Consider the following 18914-nt stretch of genomic DNA (forward strand, 5'->3'; position numbering starts at 1 on the left):
ATTTACCCATCTCCTTTTGGTTGCTCCTGCTTAAAATGATAATTGCATTTAGTCGCAAACAGAAAAGTTTATCCGAAGATCTGGAACAGAAACTAGGCTGCACTGTCACATTTAATGTAAGCATCATAGAAGCGACACAAAATCAATATTCCCATGAACATCTTTAATGAGACATCAGGATTTGATCAGCATGATGTCTGAGATGACGACACCGGCTCTGGCTCAGTGAGCGTCACCTTCTTGACTGAGGAACTCCGGATCACAGATCACACCTTCTGCTTCAGTGAACAACATGCAGCCCAGTCCTGTTGTCATGGATACCACTCCCCAGCACTGCTTGAGTGCTAGATCACAAAAAACATGAATCCCTGTTGCACGAATTGACTCCAGTCTCCATCTAAATGTGGAGATTAAAATGTTGTGTCAAAGGTCAACTTCGCTGTCGCTACTTCTCGCCTTGGTTCATGGACCTCTTTGTGGAAAGGATTACCAATACGACCAGAGTTAAAGTGAGACCGAAGCACAGAACCACGCAAGGGACCTCTGTCTAACCACCTTAAGGATGGAGAGAAGCCAAGAAGCCTTGAAGTTCTGCTGGTGTTTCTTCTTGTACCTTTTTGGCTCTTCCCCATGCAAGGGGGGAGCTCCTTTTCTCCTGTATCAGCACATTTCCACATACAGGTGAGCCAGCCAGCCTTGACCAGAGTGTGGTGCATCCTGTTCTAGTGTGCAAGCTGTGGCGACCAGCTAGGCATTTTCTTTCTGTTACTGAGGTTTGGCAGGTTCAGCAGAATTATCCAACATGAAGAATGTAGGCTGCAGACACTTGTCATCCATGCTGTGAACAGCTCCCCCAAAACTGGACATGTGAACATGTGACATGTGAACATGTGTTATATGGAGAAAAGGAAAGGAGATACATCCTTGAGGAACACCCTTTAATTTTCCCACTGACTGTCTGACAGCAGCTGCAGCCGCTCAGTTAGGGTTGCACAGTCGTCCACTGGAGACATCAGACTTGTCATCTGGGTTTCCCTCATGAAAAACATTGACCAAATATCAGCCCATATGCTAGCATTAGCTGAGCTAACCAGATATAGCAGCGCAGCAACATGCAGGTGAATCAGGAACCAGAACAGTTGTGAATCGCCAACGCCAGCAAGGACACAGCGATGGAACACTCATGGAAAGTTTAGGGAAGAGCCAGCGGAGGTGGTGAGAGGCAGGAGGAGCAGGCGTGCTGCGGGGGAGGGGCTAGTGCAGCACGTCAGCAGGTCTTTGGACACCAAAACAACCTTTGTTCCTGAAGGAAATATGATCTATTCCATAGAAAAAACTTTTCAACATTCTGAAATATGAAAAAATGGGCACCTGAAAGGGGAAACAGGTGGGGGGCCTTACCTGAAAACCTCCTCACCCCATCCCCCCATCACCCCCCCCACCACCACCACCAGAGGCCACCTCTTCCAGATGGATTTACAGATCCAAACCCTGAATGTGATTAAAAGCAAAGCGATTGCTTGTCCCTAATTCAGATAAGAGACGGGGGTTGGCATGGTGAGGGACGAGGAGGGAGGGGCACCACCGCCTGCTGTGTACCGTTGTCTTGGCAACCAAATCCAAGATACAGGGCACCAGGGGAGCGATTCAGTGTTTGTGCTCACATAAATAGGACCAATGAGACATGAAGTCTTCTAACAGCAGAAGAAATGGAGATGGAAGAGAAGAAGCTAAAACTGCTCTCAGATGAAGAAAAACACTGAAAGAAACAGAAACAGGAAGCTTTTGAATGTACGTTCGACCAGACAGTGAGATCTGAAAACCATCTGATCCACATCATCTGATCTAATCTGATTTTTGGTCTAAAAAATTTTTTTTTTTAATGTCCTGTATAAAATCTCCTTTACATGTAAAAGGTTTCCTGTCTTTTTGTGTAACAACTAGTTTCACTTTCGATCTTTGAATTTTGTGTATTCGAGCCTCCCATAATAATCCTCTCTGACCTTTAAGGGGATGATAGAAATGATAAACCTGATGCTCCTCCTGCTCTGTTGTCTCAGGAACTTTGTGTCACCGGCTGCCTGTTGGCTCTAATGGCCGCAAACCCATCTGATAAAAAGGAAAGAACACCCACTCTATCCTTCCCTTCACCAACCTGATCTGATTTATCTCTTCTCCAGCCATCATTACTGCTGATGGCACATTAATCAAAGGGACGTGCCTTGGTTTTGACCTGGCTGCCTTCAGATGATGCCTTGCTTTGAGAACAGCTACGTCATTTGTCCGACAGCTGCAAGGTGGTCTTGTTCAAACATGAAAACATCTGCACACATTTATTTCCTCATTATCAGACTTGTATTTTGTCCAATTTCTTGTAATACGTTTGTATGATTGACAAAATCAATTTCATATATACCATGTAAATACTTTCCTCATAATCTAAAGTCATCTCAAAGATGAGGCGCTAATCTCTGCAATAAAATTGTAACACTTACTTTGAGAAACACTTTGAAGCGCTAAAAACTACTGCTGAGTCAGCTACAAGTGCGCAGCATCATTTTAGTTTCATTTTTCATACCCTGATTGCAACCTGACTCCGTATCTCCTGATGCTGCAAGCGTTGTTGCCTTGGTGACTCAGGACTGTCGATACAAAGGTAGTGTTATCAAAAGGTGGTGAGCTATTAGGCTACATATCCACTTAATGGTGAGGATGAAATACTGCAATATAGCAGGTGTAGCTAACTGATTTTTGTTTGATTGACGGTTGCAGTTCAGACATGACTGAATGTCTGAATATTGCTGTTTTAATGCCTGAAGTCATTCTTTTGCAACTGAGTTGTCATGAACCTCTGCTCATACTGGGAAAAGAAGCCTTGTTGATTGTGGAACTGCTGGGTTTTTAATGAGCCGCTGTTAACAACAGGCTGAAGCTGCTGCGCTAATGTTTATTCTCAACACCACAAACTGGAACAGAAACAGCTAATTTAGAGGAAATGTCTGTTCCTTTAATGCAGGGGCTGTACTTCCTGTCTGCATCCCTCTAACGAGTGTTTAGACATTACAGCTCATTCGGTTCCACCTCTGCAGGATGGTCCACACCGTCTGTACCAAATCCCCTCAGACCTCCTGAAACACACTAACTGAATGCTTTAAGGTCCAAAGATGGATGTGGGCCATACCAAAGGGACCTGAAGGGTTCTACTCTGCATGTCCGCCAACTGCTTCATGGCTGGTTTCAGATGGTCCTAAAAAACATCGACATCCTTCTGGATCAGTGTGTGAAAAACCAGTTTTCATTTCTAGGCTTTTCCACTATGGTACCAGGGCCGAAGAGGTATTTTTTAGCAACTACGTATTAGGTATTCCAAGTGTTCCAAGAAGGAGCTATTGTTAATATTGGTCTATTAAAGCTCTGATTGGACAGAGGATCGACGTCACTGACGAGTCGCAACGAGTTTAAGAAGACAGGTCGGACCAGGAATGGGATGTCTCTGGAGGTCGTAGGGGTTTAATGAAGTGGACACGGAGAGTTGTGCGATGCAGCATTTTCATAGCACTTACTCCAGTCATGGTGAGCTTCCGTTGATCAAACAAGCATATTTAAAAAGTCATGTGGATGTTTGCTGTATGCAGACGATGGCTTAGCTAGTTAGACGCCAATGCTAAATTTAGCCTCTCAGCAGCATTTGATAAACTAATAGTCAGTCACTCATTCAGTCATTCAGTCAGTCAGTCAGGCAATCAGGCAGCCAGTCAGTCAGTCAGTTAGTTCTTTTGCATCTTGCTGTGTGTGCACTTAAGTTATGTGTATTTTCAGGGATGTCTGCTACAGTTTGAATTTTGCTGCCGACTCTCAGAAGGACTTATTTGTAAAATCATTTCTGTCTTTATTGTTAAGCCTCTTGCCAGAAAACTTCTCCACAGAGTTTGGGTCCCCATGCTGACGGCATTGCGAGAGGGTCTGACTTCCCCCTTGCTCCGAATGCCTGCCCATCTCAGAGAGGCACCATGGTGACTGACTGTACTGTATAAAGGAGGCACCTGAAAGGACCTGAAGACCCTCAAACATTGGGAGAGTTCCCAACATACAAGCGTGCCTCTGGACCCTGAACAGGAAGTTAAAACGCACCGTAGTCACCCCCCCCCCCCCCCCCCCCCCACCACCACCACCACTACACAAACACACAAACACAGTTAACTGACCTGGCAGGCGTTATAAAGGAGCTGATGCTCAAACTTTTTGACACCAAGAATCTGCTGGAACATTTCATACAGCTGGTCTTTGCTGAGGATGAGCTCAGAGGCGGCGCTCGCCGTCATCCTCTGCTGGTGCTTCCTGGAGTCTTCTTCCTCGCCACGGTAGATAGTGTCGAACTTCGCCATCCAGGAGCTCAGAACCGTCTCTTTGCTGAGGCCGTCGATCTCCGGCAGGCTGCGGACCCGCTTCTCAATGTGCTTCTTGAAAACCTCACGAGAGTCATTGGACGAGCAGCCGCCGCTCTGCACCATCCGGCACACACGGTCACTTTTCAGGAAGACCTGTTGGGGCGTGAACAAAACATGTTGTCACGTGCGTCATCACATGACCACAGAAGCCTCGTCTGTGCCTGAACATAGTGAACAACACCTTCAGCTGTGCAACCAATTACGCCTTTCAGAAAAGTTAGCAATGGATCTTCTTTTATTCTCTGTTGTCATGGTTACGATGTCATATGTCACTTTAGGGCTAACAATGGACGCCCCAGTTGTCCAGTTGAGCTGCCCAGCTGAACGTTTGCTTTACATTAAGAGCCATGATTGATTTCCTTTGTGTCTTTCTGGCAGTTACAGACTGATGGACGGTGACTTTCTGTCACTGCCTCTGCATACCGCTGGACCCTCTCTGAGCCTGTTTCGTTGCCCCTCAGCTTCTGTCAGCCTTAACATGTGGCAAAAAACTTTGGATTTTAACTAAATGTTGTATTGTTCTCAGCACCAACAGCCCAATTTTGACCAGTTTACCCTGGACAGGCATTAGCATTCCTCTTCAAAACAACTATTGGTAACGTACTTACATATCAATCTTTATTTATATAGCATGTGTTACAATCAAAATTGTCTCGAGGGTCTTTAAAGAATCCCAGGGCCTGAACCCAACAAGCAATAGTGGCAAGGAAAAACTCCCCTTTAACAGGAAGAAACCTTGAGCAGGACCGGGCTCATGTAGGTTGACCCTGCTGCTGATGGCCGGGTGGGTAGAGAGAGGAGAAGGGGGAGGACAAGTAGAGGAGAGACTAGGCAGAGATCATAGAGATACATTAATAGTACAAGCTGCTGGTACAGGACTAGAGTGGGTCAGCAGGGTCGGAGGCTGGCAGGCCAGCATACAGCTATAAAGGTGGCAATACCTGTAGATGGATACAATGAGAGAGGGGGAGAGGAGAGGAGAGGAGAGGAGAGGAGAGGAGAGGAGAGGAGAGGAGAGGAGAGGAGAGGAGAGGAGAGGAGAGGAGAGGAGAGGAGAGGAGAGGAGAGGAGAGGAAACCATGACCCAGTGGGGTGACAGAGGCCTGTCAGGTGATCATGTTTCCGGACCCCGGCAGCCTTGGCCTATAACAGCATAGCTAAGATGTTAACCAAATGATTAGACAACCCCCTAAGTATGATAATTTGTCTGTCTATGATAGTAACTGGAACCTCAGAATTAGTCACAATAAGCTTTTTCAAAAGGGTAGGTTTTAAGTCTGATCTTAAAAGTAGCGATGGAGTCAGCCTCTCGTACCTGGACAGGGAGCTGGTTCCATAGCGGGGCGAATGGTAGCTAAATGCTCGCCCCCCCATTCTACTCCCAGAGACTTGGGGAACCACAAGTAGGCCAGCATTCTGAGAGCGGAGCAGTCTATTGGGCTGGTAAGGTGTCACCAGCTCCTCCAGGTAGGATGGAGCTAGGCCTCTGAGGACCTTGTATGTCAGAAGAAGGATTTTAAAAATTATTCTAAATTTAACGGGCAGCCAAAGAAGAGACGCCAGTACAGGAGTTATGTGATCTCTTTTGTCAATACCTGTCAGAACTCTAGCTGCAGCATTTTGGATCAACTGGAGGCTTCTTAAATAGTTGTTTGGACACCCTGATAATAAAAAATTACAATAGTCCAGCCTGGAAGTAACAAATGCATGGACTAACTTTTCAGCATCATGCCACGTCAGTAGCTTCCTGATCTTTGTGATGTTTCTCAGGTGAAAAAAGGCACTTCTAGAGACTATTTTAATGTGTGTTAAAGGACAGATTTTGATCAAAAATTACTCCAAGATTCCTCACAGAGCGACTAGAGGCTAAAGAGATACCAGCTAGAGTGATCATGTGATCTAATCTATCCCTGAGAGGGTCAGGACCAAACACCATGACCCCAGTTTTTCCTGAGTTATGGAGAAGGAAATTTGAAGACATTATGACTTTATGTCTTTAAGACAGGTCTGAATCTTCACTAACTGCTCTGTCTCCTCTGGTTTCATGGATAGATATATCTGAGTGTCATCAGCATAGCAATGAAAATTTATTCCATGCTGCTGAATAATGCTTCCTAAGGGAAGCATGTACAAGGTGAAAAGGACTGGTCCAAGTCCAGAACCTTGTGGAACTCCATGGCTAACCCTACTGTATGAGGAGGGAACGCCGTAGACATGAGCAAACTGATATCTATCTGATAAATATGATCTAAACCAGTCTAGTGCTGTCCCTTTAATCCCAATCACATGTTCCATTCTCTATAAGGATGCTGTGATTAACTGTATCAAAAGCAGCACTGAGATCCAGCAGAACCAGCATAGAAACCAGTCCATGATCTGAAGTGCTGTTTCTGTGCTGTGGTGAGCTCTAAACCCTGACTGAAACATCTCAAACAGGCTGTTCCTCTGCAGGTGCTCCAGTAACTGAGTTAGCAGCATCTTCTCAAGAATTTTAGAGATAAAAGGAAGGTTGGATATTGGCCTATAATTTGCAAACACATCAGGATCCAGTAACGTTTTTTTAAGCAACGGTTTGTTTGCCCCCTTGTAGGACCGGGGTACATAACCTGTCACTAAAGACCAATTGATCTGGTCAAGAATAGAGCTGCCTATCATTGGTAAAACATCCTTCAACATGTGTGGTGGGATGGGATCTAAAAGACACGTGGTGGTCTTGGATTTCTGCATTAGCGAAGATGCCTCAGAAAAATATACAGGGGCGAAGAAGTTTAAGAAGTTTAAGGGCTTGTCAGAGACCCCGTAACATGATGAATAAAGTACATCTTGAATCTTGAATCTTGAACATAACAACTTTTTCAATTTAACTTCATTTATTAAGCATCTGTTACAGTCAAGACTGCTTTTGGGCACTATTACACAGAGCCTGAACTGGAAATGTTGCCTCACTTTTATCAAATGTTTCTCACGGCCTTCCCAAGTATTTCTTCTGGTGTGCACCCACATATTGTATCATGACCACAGAGGAAAGTGCCAAAGCTGAATAAGCAGTCAAACTACATGAGGAGGTTTTGTGGTGCCATTTCTGGGTGAGAGAGGATGACTTGTCTTCCTCTGGGACTGAGACCTACAGAAGGCGGCTCAGGAGACATTATGGATCAGGCAACGACGATCAGGCAACGATCACCGTCCTGTACATAAACACAACGTGGACAAACCTTCTGCTCAGTCAGTGGTCAGGGACAGGGTCAGAGTCAGAGGTCGGCTCTCTGCTGCATTTAGATGCACCCCGATTCTGGGCCTTATTGGCATCTGTGATTATGAAGACACCCGAGGAACTGGGCCAGCGCTTCTCATCTGCCACAGTGCCCTCTAGAGGGTCTCTTTATGCTCACATTGATAGAAACATAAAAGGCTGGATGGTCCTGCTTCAAACAAAGATCAAGCACAAGTGTCAGACAGTCCCGTGACAGTTAGAGGAAACTTACATCATAGTAGCTTTGGACAGCATTGATGAAAGCCTCATCGGCCACGATCTGCGTTTCTCCACTGAGGAAGGACTGGAAACGTTCTTTGACTGTCTGCAGCTGCTGTTTACTGATCTGAGGGACACAAAGAAGGACAACAGGTAAAACACAGATGCCACAGCTCCAATCATCATCCATCCAAAAAAGCAGGTTTCAGACAGTGGAAACTGTACCGGATGTTTCAAGCTTTTCCAGTCAAGCTGGGTCTGACATGTAAAGAGACTCCAGAAACCCACTCTCACATGCGTCTGTGTTGCTTTTAGGAGATTTGATGCATCAACAGGCTTGTGTTTTCAATCCACCCTCCTTTGATCAAACACTGGTGTGTTGTGGGTAAACGGGCGCAGGCTGCGAGCTTAGCCTGGGTTTAGCTCAACTTTGACCCCCATCAGGAATGCCCTAATCACATACCACTTCCTCTGCTACAGTCACCATGGCAACAGTTACGGGGGCTGAGGACAGAAACTGGCCAATGGAGTGTGGAGATCCGAGTGCAGCACTGTCGTCTTTGTCAATGAACAGCTCAGAGTCATGCCAGCACCACAGGACCGGCTGCACCAGTAGGTGACCAGTAAGAGAAGGGCAATGGCATTTGCTGCACCACAAAAGGGGCATACCTCTTGGTAATCATTGGTTTGTCCCGTTATCTGGAGATGGAGCAGAGAGAAGCTCACATCACCTATTTTCTGGCTCCTACCATTTTGCGAATGACAGCAGATTTTTTATTCATTTTTCTTGGAGTTTATATTCAGTCTCGATGTTCCCGGCAGTTTAGGAGTTGTTTTCTTTTCCACTCTCGGATCCAGGTTCTGCAGTTTTTCCAGTCCAGTTGTGCATGTTAAGAGACATCTGTTAACATCTCATTCTCTTACCACTGAAACTCTGCGGAGGAGGGGATGGAGCGTCTGCAGAGGTGAAGGAAAGAGGGGCGCATCCCCTGATAACAGAAGGAGTGCGGACACAAATGGAAGCATGACAAAATCATCAAAGCAAAGAGATGGACGAGAGTCTCACATTGGAAATGAACATTAACAAAACAGGTCGGATCAAGTCACCAGAGAGAAGATGTGGTTTTACTCTGGTCATGAACCGAAACCTGGTTCAACCAGCAGGCTCCCAATCCAGATCCACCAGCAGTGATACAAACTCCTACTTAATTACACAAAGTCTTGAGACTGACCAATCAGATGAGCTTTCGTGGTCACGTTAATGTGTCCCAGGACCTGATGCTGGACATCAGGTCGGGGTGCATCTAAATGCAGCAGAGAGCCGACCTCTGACTCTGACCCTGTCCCTGACCACTGACTGAGCAGAAGGTTTGTCCACGTTGTGTTTATGTACAGGACGGTGATCGTTGCCTGATCGTCGTTGCCTGATCCATCATGTCTCCTGAGCCGCCTTCTGTAGGTCTCAATTGCCCTGACCCACTGACCCGGCCCTGGCTCTTGGCTCCATCAGGGGTGTGGCCAGTGTCCTTGCCTGGCCGCTTGCCTGGCTGCTCGCCGGAACAAGACAACATGACACCATGTCTGGCATAGCAACCGTCACATCCGGAAACTATCCTGTAGTCCAATGCAGACACAACAGGGAGACTCCTTCACAAGTTTATCTTTAAACTAGAACTCAACCAGGAATTTTGGAACCCATACCAATATTTAGGATGTACAAATCCGATATAAGCGTGCTCCGTTTAGCAGATATTGAGAATATTGAGAAAGAAGTGCACAAGCTAAAGCTGATCCAGTCCAGATCATCCAGAAAGGCAACATTTGAACATGGCTGAATTTCATATCCGGAAGAACACGGCCATAACAGAAGTCAACAAAGAACCCAAACCAACATCCTGGATAGAACAGGAAGTACAGCTCTTGTTCCCTCAGTTGAGGACCTGGTCTAGAGTAGTTTACCAGGCCAACAATCCCAAATGATGAATGTAAAAACTGAATTACGCACACAATGTACAGTATGTGCGGCAGTCCATGCACTGAGGTTAACCCTCTCCTTCCCCTGCAGAGAAGAAGACTTAATCCCAGATTATCAAGTAGTCATCACAGTGAAGGTCACCATCACTCAATCAAGAGTAGATTTCAAAAAGCTTAAAACACACTCACACACTCACACACTTGTGTGAGCTGAGCTGTGGGCCAACCAAAAGGACTTTACAAAGGTTCTTTCTCCAAAGCTCCCCTCCAGAATCTCTTCCTCTGAAAATGCTTCTTTGGATCAATGGTTTGGATCATCTTTAGGGTTTACATGCTGACCAACGGCAGCAGTACTGACAAGAATTAAAACTGATATTTTCTGTCATCATTAAGGTTAAATATGTACGAATATGTAGAATATGCTCTGATACACCCTGAGGCGGATCAGGCCTCTTTCTGGTTCCATCCACACCACGATCTTATTGATACAGATCAAAGAACTTTGGGGGTTGCTAGGCAACATGTCATACAGAGAAGGCATGAAGACGAGGCCAGGCGTCGGCGGGTGGTCACCCTGGCTCCGCCCACATGGCTCTCACGCTGCTTTCATCTAAAATCTTCTGATATTCAAAACCCAGATCAAATCATTTTTCAACAAACAGCCTAAGTGATATTTGAAATACAAGAGTTCTCTTCATAAGGTCACGTGTTTTGAGGTTTGAAGCATTAACACACAACACACACACACAGAATCTTTATTTATACAGCGTCTTTTACAATCAAAATTGTTTCAAGGCGCTTTCCAGAATCCCAGGGCCTAACCCCAGACAAGCAACAGTGGCAAGGAAAAACTCCCCTTTAACAGGAAGAAACCTTGAGCAGGACCAGACTCATGTAGGGGGACCCTCCTGCTGATGGCCAGCTGGGTTTGTTGGGATTTCTGGGTTGTGTCTGTCTGTGGCCTGCAGGGTGTGGTGTTGAGCACAATCGGGTGCAGCTGGCACTGCAGGTGGGCGCACCTGTAGGCAATTTACATCTTGCTGCCTATTTAAGCAGGTTGTGCCTGCCTGTCAGGGCCGGGGTGTCTGTTCACTTTCCTGAGTGTTCCTGTTCGTGTTGGGAGTCTGTTCATTGGTCTTTGCTGTGCTCAGCTTGATGGTCCTTGTTGGGCGCCAGGAGGCGCCCGTTGAGGGGGAGGTAATGTTGGGATTTCTGGGTTGTGTCTGTCTGTGGCCTGCAGGGTGTGGTGTTGAGCACAATCGGGTGCAGCTGGCACTGCAGGTGGGCGCACCTGTAGGCAATTTACATCTTGCTGCCTATTTAAGCAGGTTGTGCCTGACTGTCAGGGCCGGGGTGTCTGTTCACTTTCCTGAGTGTTCCTGTTCGTGTTGGTAGTCTGTTCGTTGGTCTAGTGTGGGAGCTTGTTTGGGTTCCTTGGTGTTGGCTCCTGTTCCTGTGTTCCTGTTGCTGTTCCGTTTCTCCTGGAGGACCGCTCCTGCCCCCCTTGCAGTCTAGGAGGACTGCCTCTGCCCTCAGTGTCTCGGGGCACGTTCGTGAGGCGAGCGTGTTGCGCCGGACTCCCGAGCCCTCGCCGGTCCAGGAGGACTGCAGCCGTTTGAGGACTCATCGGTGTTCCGAGTTCCCGGCAGTCCAGGGGGACTGCGTCTGGTTTGGGAACTCGCCGATGGACCTGGGACGGGCGGACGCTGCCTCCCGATCCCCATGCGGTCCAGGAGGACTGTTTCTGTTGTGTGCTCCCCTTCCCTGTAAATAAAGCCCTTGACCTCTCCACCTCTGTGTCCTGGCCTGCGTTCGGGTCTGCTACCACCATGTATCGTAACAGGGTTAACCTAATGATTAGATGACCCCCTAAGTATGATAATATGTGTGTCTATAATAGTAACTGGAACTACAGAATTAGTAACAATAAGCTTTTTCAAAGAGGTAGGTTTTAAGTCTGATCTTAAAAGTAGTGATGGAGTCAGCCTCCCGTACCTGGACAGGGAGCTGGTTCCATAGCAGGGGCGCCTGGTAGCTAAATGCACGCCCCCCCAGTCTACTCCTAGAAACTCTGGAAGTAGACCAGCATTCTGAGAGCGGAGCGGTCTATTGGGCTGGTAAGGTATCACTAGCTCCTCCAGGTAGGATGGAGCTAGGCCTCTGAGGACCTTGTAGGTCAAAAGAGGATTTTAAAAATTATTCTAAATTTAACGGGCAGCCAATGAAGAGACGCCATTACAGGAGTTATGTGATCTCTTTTGTCAATACCTGTCAGAACTCTTGCTGCAGCATTTTGGATCAGCTGGAGGCTTCTAAAAGAGTTGTTTGGACACCCTGATAATAAAGAATTACAATAGTCCAGCCTAGAAGTAACAAAAGCATGAATTAACTTTTCAGCATCATGCTGCGTCAGTAGGTTCCTAATCTTTGTGATGTTCCTCAGGTGAAAAAAGGCACTTCTAGAGACTAATTTAATGTGTGAGTTGAAGGAGAGATTTTGATCAAAAGTTACTCCAAGATTCCTCACAGAGAGACTAGATGTTAATGAGATACCATCTAGAGTGATCATGTGATCTAATCTGTCCCTGAGAGGTTCAGGACCAAACACCATGACCTCAATTTTTCCTGAGTTAAGGAGAAGGAAATTTGAAGACATCCAGGACTTTGTGTCTCTAAGACAGGTCTGAAGCTTCACTAACTTCTCTGTCTCCATTAACGTCAAAGAACAGTTTTAAAAACAATTATTCTGAGGCCTTTAAACAAACTACAACTCTGAATCATGAATTATCTTAAACAACAAGCCTCCCTGAACACTGTGAAAAGCAAAAGAACCCAGTGAGGAGCCTGCAGCAGGTCAACATCATGAGCACTATGTGAACATCATCTCAACAAGTTTCAGTTGTGACCCAGAGCCCAAATATCACAAATACTGCACAGGTTCCGACTGCACCCATCAAAATTAATCAATCCATGACAACACATTTGAACGTGCCACTGGTAGAGGAAGGCTGTCGGCCTACACACACACACACACACACACACACACACAAATATGGCACCAATAAAGATGATGATGAGGAGGAGGAGGATGATGTGGATGCCATTTTCAACAGTGCAGATTTATATGAAGACCCTCCAGTTTAATTACACTCGCTGCACCTGTGTGTGTGTGTGTGTGTTTGTGTATGTGTGTGTGTGTGTGTGTCTGTGTGTGTGTGTGTGCGTGCGTGCGTGTGTGTTTGTGGTCATCTTGATTAGATGCTAAAGCCCACTCCTCATTAATTATGCAAATAGTGGATCCAGTACAGGCAAGCAACAGTTCCTGAAGCCTTTGATGATGAACTCTAAAAGGTTCCCTTCTCTTTTTTCAGAGATCATCATCCCGATTGTACCCAGATCCGCTCCTTGGTCAGTCAAAAGGTGAGAAAAGGTGAAGCTCAGGCTGTTTAAGCCTTCTGGCTTTAAACCTGTCCAATCGTAACGGAGTTGGAAGAAAACAAAATTCAGTCCTGAGAGGTCACAGGCAGAACTGTTTAAATCATGTGGATCATTATTTTTCTTTGAAGCAACAAACTTGTCTCTTTCTTCTCACTCCAAAATCTCTCTACATCCAGATCATAGAAGAATTCACGATAACATCAACTCCATATTTCTGTAACTTCAGCAACATCTCAACAGATTTCGACAAGAACTTACTGAGGCAGTGGAATGATGCCGGGTCTGGTGCCGCCAGAGCTACAGGTATCCAGGAATTTCAGTCTAACGGGGCTCTCGGGCCATGGTTCTGGCAGGCAGACGGTTAGACCGTGTCAGTACTTCAGTACTATAATGAGGCCCTTGGGTTAGCATTAGCAGAGGTTAATGAAGCTAATGAAGTGGGCTACAGGGGTCTGGTCAGCTCCATCTCCACAGCTCCATACGCTGTAGAATAAACCAATTCAGGAGACACCTCAAAAACTTTCACAACTTGTACAACTCCCCAGGATCAGCCCCCCTGGATGGTTGTTCCCTTTAAGTCCTAATTGGAAACATAATGCAAAAATGATAATGAGTGGAGTTGAGTAGCAGATCGAGGGAGGAAAAGCGGGCTCATTTACTCACTATTGTGATGCATTAAATAAGCAGATGTGCTGATTGTGTTTGGAGAGCATCACCTAGGCATCACGTCCTCCCCGGATTAATCAGCAGAAAAAAACAACTTCAAATGAAAAAGAAGCAGAAAAGTCTTTATACCAGCTGGTAGAAAAACAGCCAGAAAACACATGACAAGCAACAATAATGACAACACAAGCTACACTACAAGACGTTCCATTTGTTGTGTAGCTCATATATGTAGCCTATATATAGAACCATGGAGGTGTCAGGTTCCCTTCTACCTGTAATAAGTCTGCAATCCTGCACAGCAGTGGTAGGCGGAGCTTAGGCGGTTGCATTTTTACACCTTTCTAAAGGGACACAATCATCTAACTTAAGTCTGAGAGGTGCAGAAAGGACAAGAGCCTCAGCTTTCCATCTTTTTCAGCCCACATGACCTTGGCGCTGTGCAGCAACGCACACTTCCTGGCTAATGTCTTTGAGAACGCGTACGAGCTCAAGTGCGATCAGACCAAAAATGTCAAATTAGACCTTCTGTCTCTGTTTCCACTCAGGAACTTCCTAAAGTAGCAGAACTGTGACTTTTAGATTTAAATTGATGAATTATTGTATCAAGTACATCAGGCAAAGGTTGATAACGTTTCAGTGATGGGCCTTATAGGGGACCATAACTCTTGGTCTACACCTACAGAGAGCAGCTAGTTGAGATCCCTGTCGAGGCTCCATTTCTAATCAGCTGTGGAGGAGGGCAGCACCCTAAAGGTCTTCGGAGCACCACCTCACCTGGCCTGTGAACATGGCATCCGTGGTCAAGAGGATGCAGCAGCAATACTTCCAGCGCCTATCCATAGCCAGGAACCTCATCAGTGGCCCCTCACACCCCCTACTGTGGACCATTCCCCCTGCTGAGGTTCTGCAGTACTCTCTATAGGACCACCATGTTCTACCAGCAGGTAAAACTGCTCACATTACAATATCCTGCAGAGTACTTTCATATATCAGGCAATAACCACCAACTGGTCAGCTAATTCAGACAGGATAAGAAATAGCGACCAATTGCACATAAACAGCTTTTATTTTCTCACTGCTGCTATATTTAGATTTACAGGACCTTCAACACATATCAACACTGCTGCACATTTCCACCTTTTTGTTTTTTCTATCCCTTTTACTTTCGAAGGTTTTACTAAAACACTGTTTTTACACCTAAACATGTCACCTCCCTGTCTCTGCCAAGACCACATCTGATTTTATACCTGAATATAACAGTGTAAATTCAGTCTTGATACACATATATATTAATGGATACATTTGCAACTCTGTTATGTACATTTTACACCCTAAGGCTGTGCTGAGCAAGGGCAAATTAAATTCCACTGAGCCTGACAGCAACAGACAGCTATAGCCACACTGTCGCCATAGTTACAGCCTTTCATTGACTGTTGGAGAGCAGAACGCCTTTTCATAGTAAAACACTGTCCACCTGCACTTTACAACGCACAGGGGAGAGAAACCACAGCAGACGGAGCTGAACATTCTCCACAAACATCTTCTCCAGTCTGCTGAATCAGTGTCAGGATGGCTGGTCATCAACCTTTTTCAGCACTTGATTTTCAGAGGTGAGCTGGTGACACCTATTACCATGGTGCCGTGTCGACCATGATGGGTGGGTGATAATGAGAGCTGCCAGACAGACATCCAGCTGTCTTTCAGGCCTGTCCTGTCCATCTGTCCTCTATCTCACATGACACCTCAGTTTGCCTTCTTCACGGAAGCAGCAACAGCAGAGCAGCAACAGCAGCAGCAGCAACAGAGCTGCAAATGGAGACGATTCCGTTGCCACCTCATGTTTGAAAGCTTCCTGTCACTGAGCTGGAACAGGCAGATCATTAGCCAAATAAAAGCTCCCATTAATATTTTTGTGGTCTGAAACACTTTAAGAATATCTGCACATGCTGCTCAGAGGATGAGCATCAAGCCAGCTGACCTCCTCCCTGACAGTCTAATTAGTGGCTGACGGTGATGTGAGGTTGGTATGTGCACTACTCCTGATGTTATCGGCACAACATTAATCATGGCCTTTTCTACAGTCAATGCTCTGTCTGGTAGAAACAACAGAATGCTTCACAATATTTCTGAACATGTTCAGAATCACTAACTTTCAGTTCAGTCAAGTAAGGTTGCGTCAGTACACCTCTTCTTTCCCCACACCACTGTTAAAGCACAGTCATAGTGCAGTTCAGGTGTGAATGCCTGGTTATCAATGCAGAGGCACTAATGCAGCAGTTCTCATGTGAGGGAACAGGCAGAGATTACAGCTGTGATGGTGGAGGAGGTCACAGGATAACCCCTTCCCTTCAAACCTGCTTTACAAAACAAATGCACCTGTTGGCCAACATCCTCACAACTTCTAATGACTGTTGGAGACTTAAGACCTGGTTTAAAACTTGAGGTTACATCTGGTTCAGGGTCGGGATCAGGGGGTGGTTGGGGTGCAGCGTTAGGGCATAGAGCTGGGTAATGTATTATGTCTATGAAAGTCTTTACCAATATGGAAGCACAAGGATGTGCATGTGTGTGTGTGTGTGTGTGTGTGTGTTTGAATAGGAGTTCAGAGAGATGAAGTGGATATTACTGACACACCTGTTTCTCTGCTTGCGTTTTGCTCTTTGTTGTGGGCCAGCAGAAAGCCCAGCGGGGCCCGGGCCTCTGAGCCTGACCTCTTATCTCACTTGAGTCGAGGGATGAAAGAGCTGTAACTTGGACAGCAAAAGTCTAGCCAGGCCTTTTCTGCACCAGCGGAGGTATCTGAGGAACCTGCCTGTGGATCAGGGTTAGGGTTCTCCTTACACTTTGATCACCACAACCATGTGCTGATCAAGCGGTGGACTGCAGTCACGTCTGATGGTGGATGCAACAGTTGCTATCAGGGCTGACTTAGGCACCCCCATCCCCAACCCCCCAGCTTACCTTTTGTTGCCTCCTGGCCATGTCAGTCGGTTGCTTTGCGTTGAAAGGATAAGCGATGCAGCGCATGACGAACACATACAGCTGGAGTCGCTTCTTCTTCTCATCTTCCTCCCGCTGCATCTTTTCCAGATCCTCCTTTTCCTTGTCGCTCGACACCGAGGGGCTGGGGCTGGAAGGTCGGACTCCTCCACACCCGTGGGCACGGGGCCGGAGCGCCCCGCCGACGTCGCTGCGGCCCCCGCCGCCGCCGTCGGCGGCTCGGCCCGGGGATAGTCGTGATCCTCCGAGGCTCTTCTGAGACGGCACTTCTTTGTGCTCAACCGCCACTATCTCATCTCCTTCTTCCTCACTGGAAGACGGATCCAACATGCTGAGTCTCTCCCCGGAGGTGAAACTGGAAAGTGAAGATGCGGATCTACAGTGTCAATGCTCCGGGGAGGAAAGAGACGAAGAGAGTCGAAAATGCCTGATGAGATCCCGTCAGATCAGCCTCGACCTGCGGACAAGGAAGGAAAAATCGAATCGAAAACTGTTCTCAAGTCGCTTGTTGAATTGTTGCCAAGCAGCCGCAACGGGAGGGATTTACCCGACGTAAAAGGGGAGGGGTCGCTGGAGGAAGAGGAGGAGGAGGAGGGAGGTGGTGGGGGGCGTTCCAACTCGGTCGACTGATGCTCCGCGATCACTATGATCCGACTGGGACTCACAAGACACCTGATGATCCAGCTGACATCACGAGGCCGGAAAGTGAACAGGTGGTCGACTTTCACAATAAAAGGGCCGATTCATCTATCTATCTATCTATCTATCTATCTATCTATCTATCTATCTATCTATCTATCTATCTATCTATCTATCTATCTATCTATCTATCTATCTATCTATCTATCTATCTATCTATCTATCTATCTATCTATCTATCTATCTATCTATCTATCTATCTATCTATCATCCAAACTCTTTTGTTAGAAGATTCATTTTTAAAGAGTATAAGAACATTTCAGGCGACTTGTTTCCCAGAGTTTTGCTCTGTTAAAATATTTGTGCCGTCCTCTTTGAAACGTCTTAAGTTTGGATATGGGCAAATAAGGTTGATTTGGAGATCATGTCCAAGGTAGTTTTCTATGTCAACTGGACTGGGTTTCTTCTCTTTCTTCCGACCAACGACCCTGCTAACGACTCTCAGGTGACCACCCAGATCATTAGCATGCAGATGGTCCACAGGGGCTATATATTTTCAAGCTCTCTCCCCAGCGATTTCAGAACTGAAGAAGCGTTCTGGATAGAAGGCGAAACGTCTTCAAGAGAAGAAACCCAGTCCAGTTGACATAGAAAACTACCTTGGATACAATGACCTGGATGATTGAGAATCTACACGGACAATTTGGAGATGATGGTTCCCAGTCTAGCTGTGACCTGTCCAGACTGGCTTCCTGACTGCCGGCAGGCAAAGACCATCATAAAGTCATAACTATCACATCCATTTGTCAAAATTTATAGCAAGTGTCAATGAATTATTTTTTAAACCATAAAACTCATCTGAGGATTAGTTACCATGGTGATTTAACAATTTAGACATGTGGACTCAGATTCAGATACTTTACTGACCATTAATCTCACTTTATAGTAATCCTCCCTAGCTGCGCCACATCTGTTGCTATGGCGATGTATCCCTGTAGCGGTAACCACAGCTCCTGCTGCTCAGGCCTGCATGAACCAGGCAAGCAACTCTGACTGACTTGAGGCTGTCTTAGTGGATCTCCTGGTGTTGGGTTTGAAGTCCTACCAGAGACCAGACTAATTTGTGTTGGATGAGAGGAATCTGATGCCGCTGACACACCAGAGAAGCACCTCAGCTGAGGGAATACTGAATAAATACTGATTCTGCAGTGGAGACCAACATATATATTCTGTTAGGACAAGTCTGGACAAGTCAGGAGCTCCTCAATCCACACAGA

General features: G+C 46.3%; 1 protein-coding gene across 11 annotated transcripts in view; it reads right to left on the bottom strand.

The window, feature by feature from the left end:
- The window catches only part of cadpsa (Ca2+-dependent activator protein for secretion a), a 71529-nt gene extending 53847 nt beyond the window's left edge, over positions 1–17682 (bottom strand). For 8 of the 11 annotated variants that reach the window (XM_029826892.1, XM_029826886.1, XM_029826885.1 and 5 more), the window contains exons 1-3: positions 16960–17539; positions 7934–8047; positions 4206–4541 (exon numbers count right to left, since the gene is read on the bottom strand). In XM_029826892.1, coding sequence (XP_029682752.1) covers positions 4206–4541; positions 7934–8047; positions 16960–17328 — 819 coding nt within the window. In that variant the 5' untranslated portion in view covers positions 17329–17539. The other 3 variants (XM_029826883.1, XM_029826890.1, XM_029826891.1) reach the window with 3 other exon arrangements.
- Between the last annotated feature and the right edge of the window lie 1232 nt (positions 17683–18914).

Source organism: Takifugu rubripes, chromosome 19, assembly GCF_901000725.2.
Source record: "Takifugu rubripes chromosome 19, fTakRub1.2, whole genome shotgun sequence".
NCBI lineage: Eukaryota > Metazoa > Chordata > Actinopteri > Tetraodontiformes > Tetraodontidae > Takifugu > Takifugu rubripes.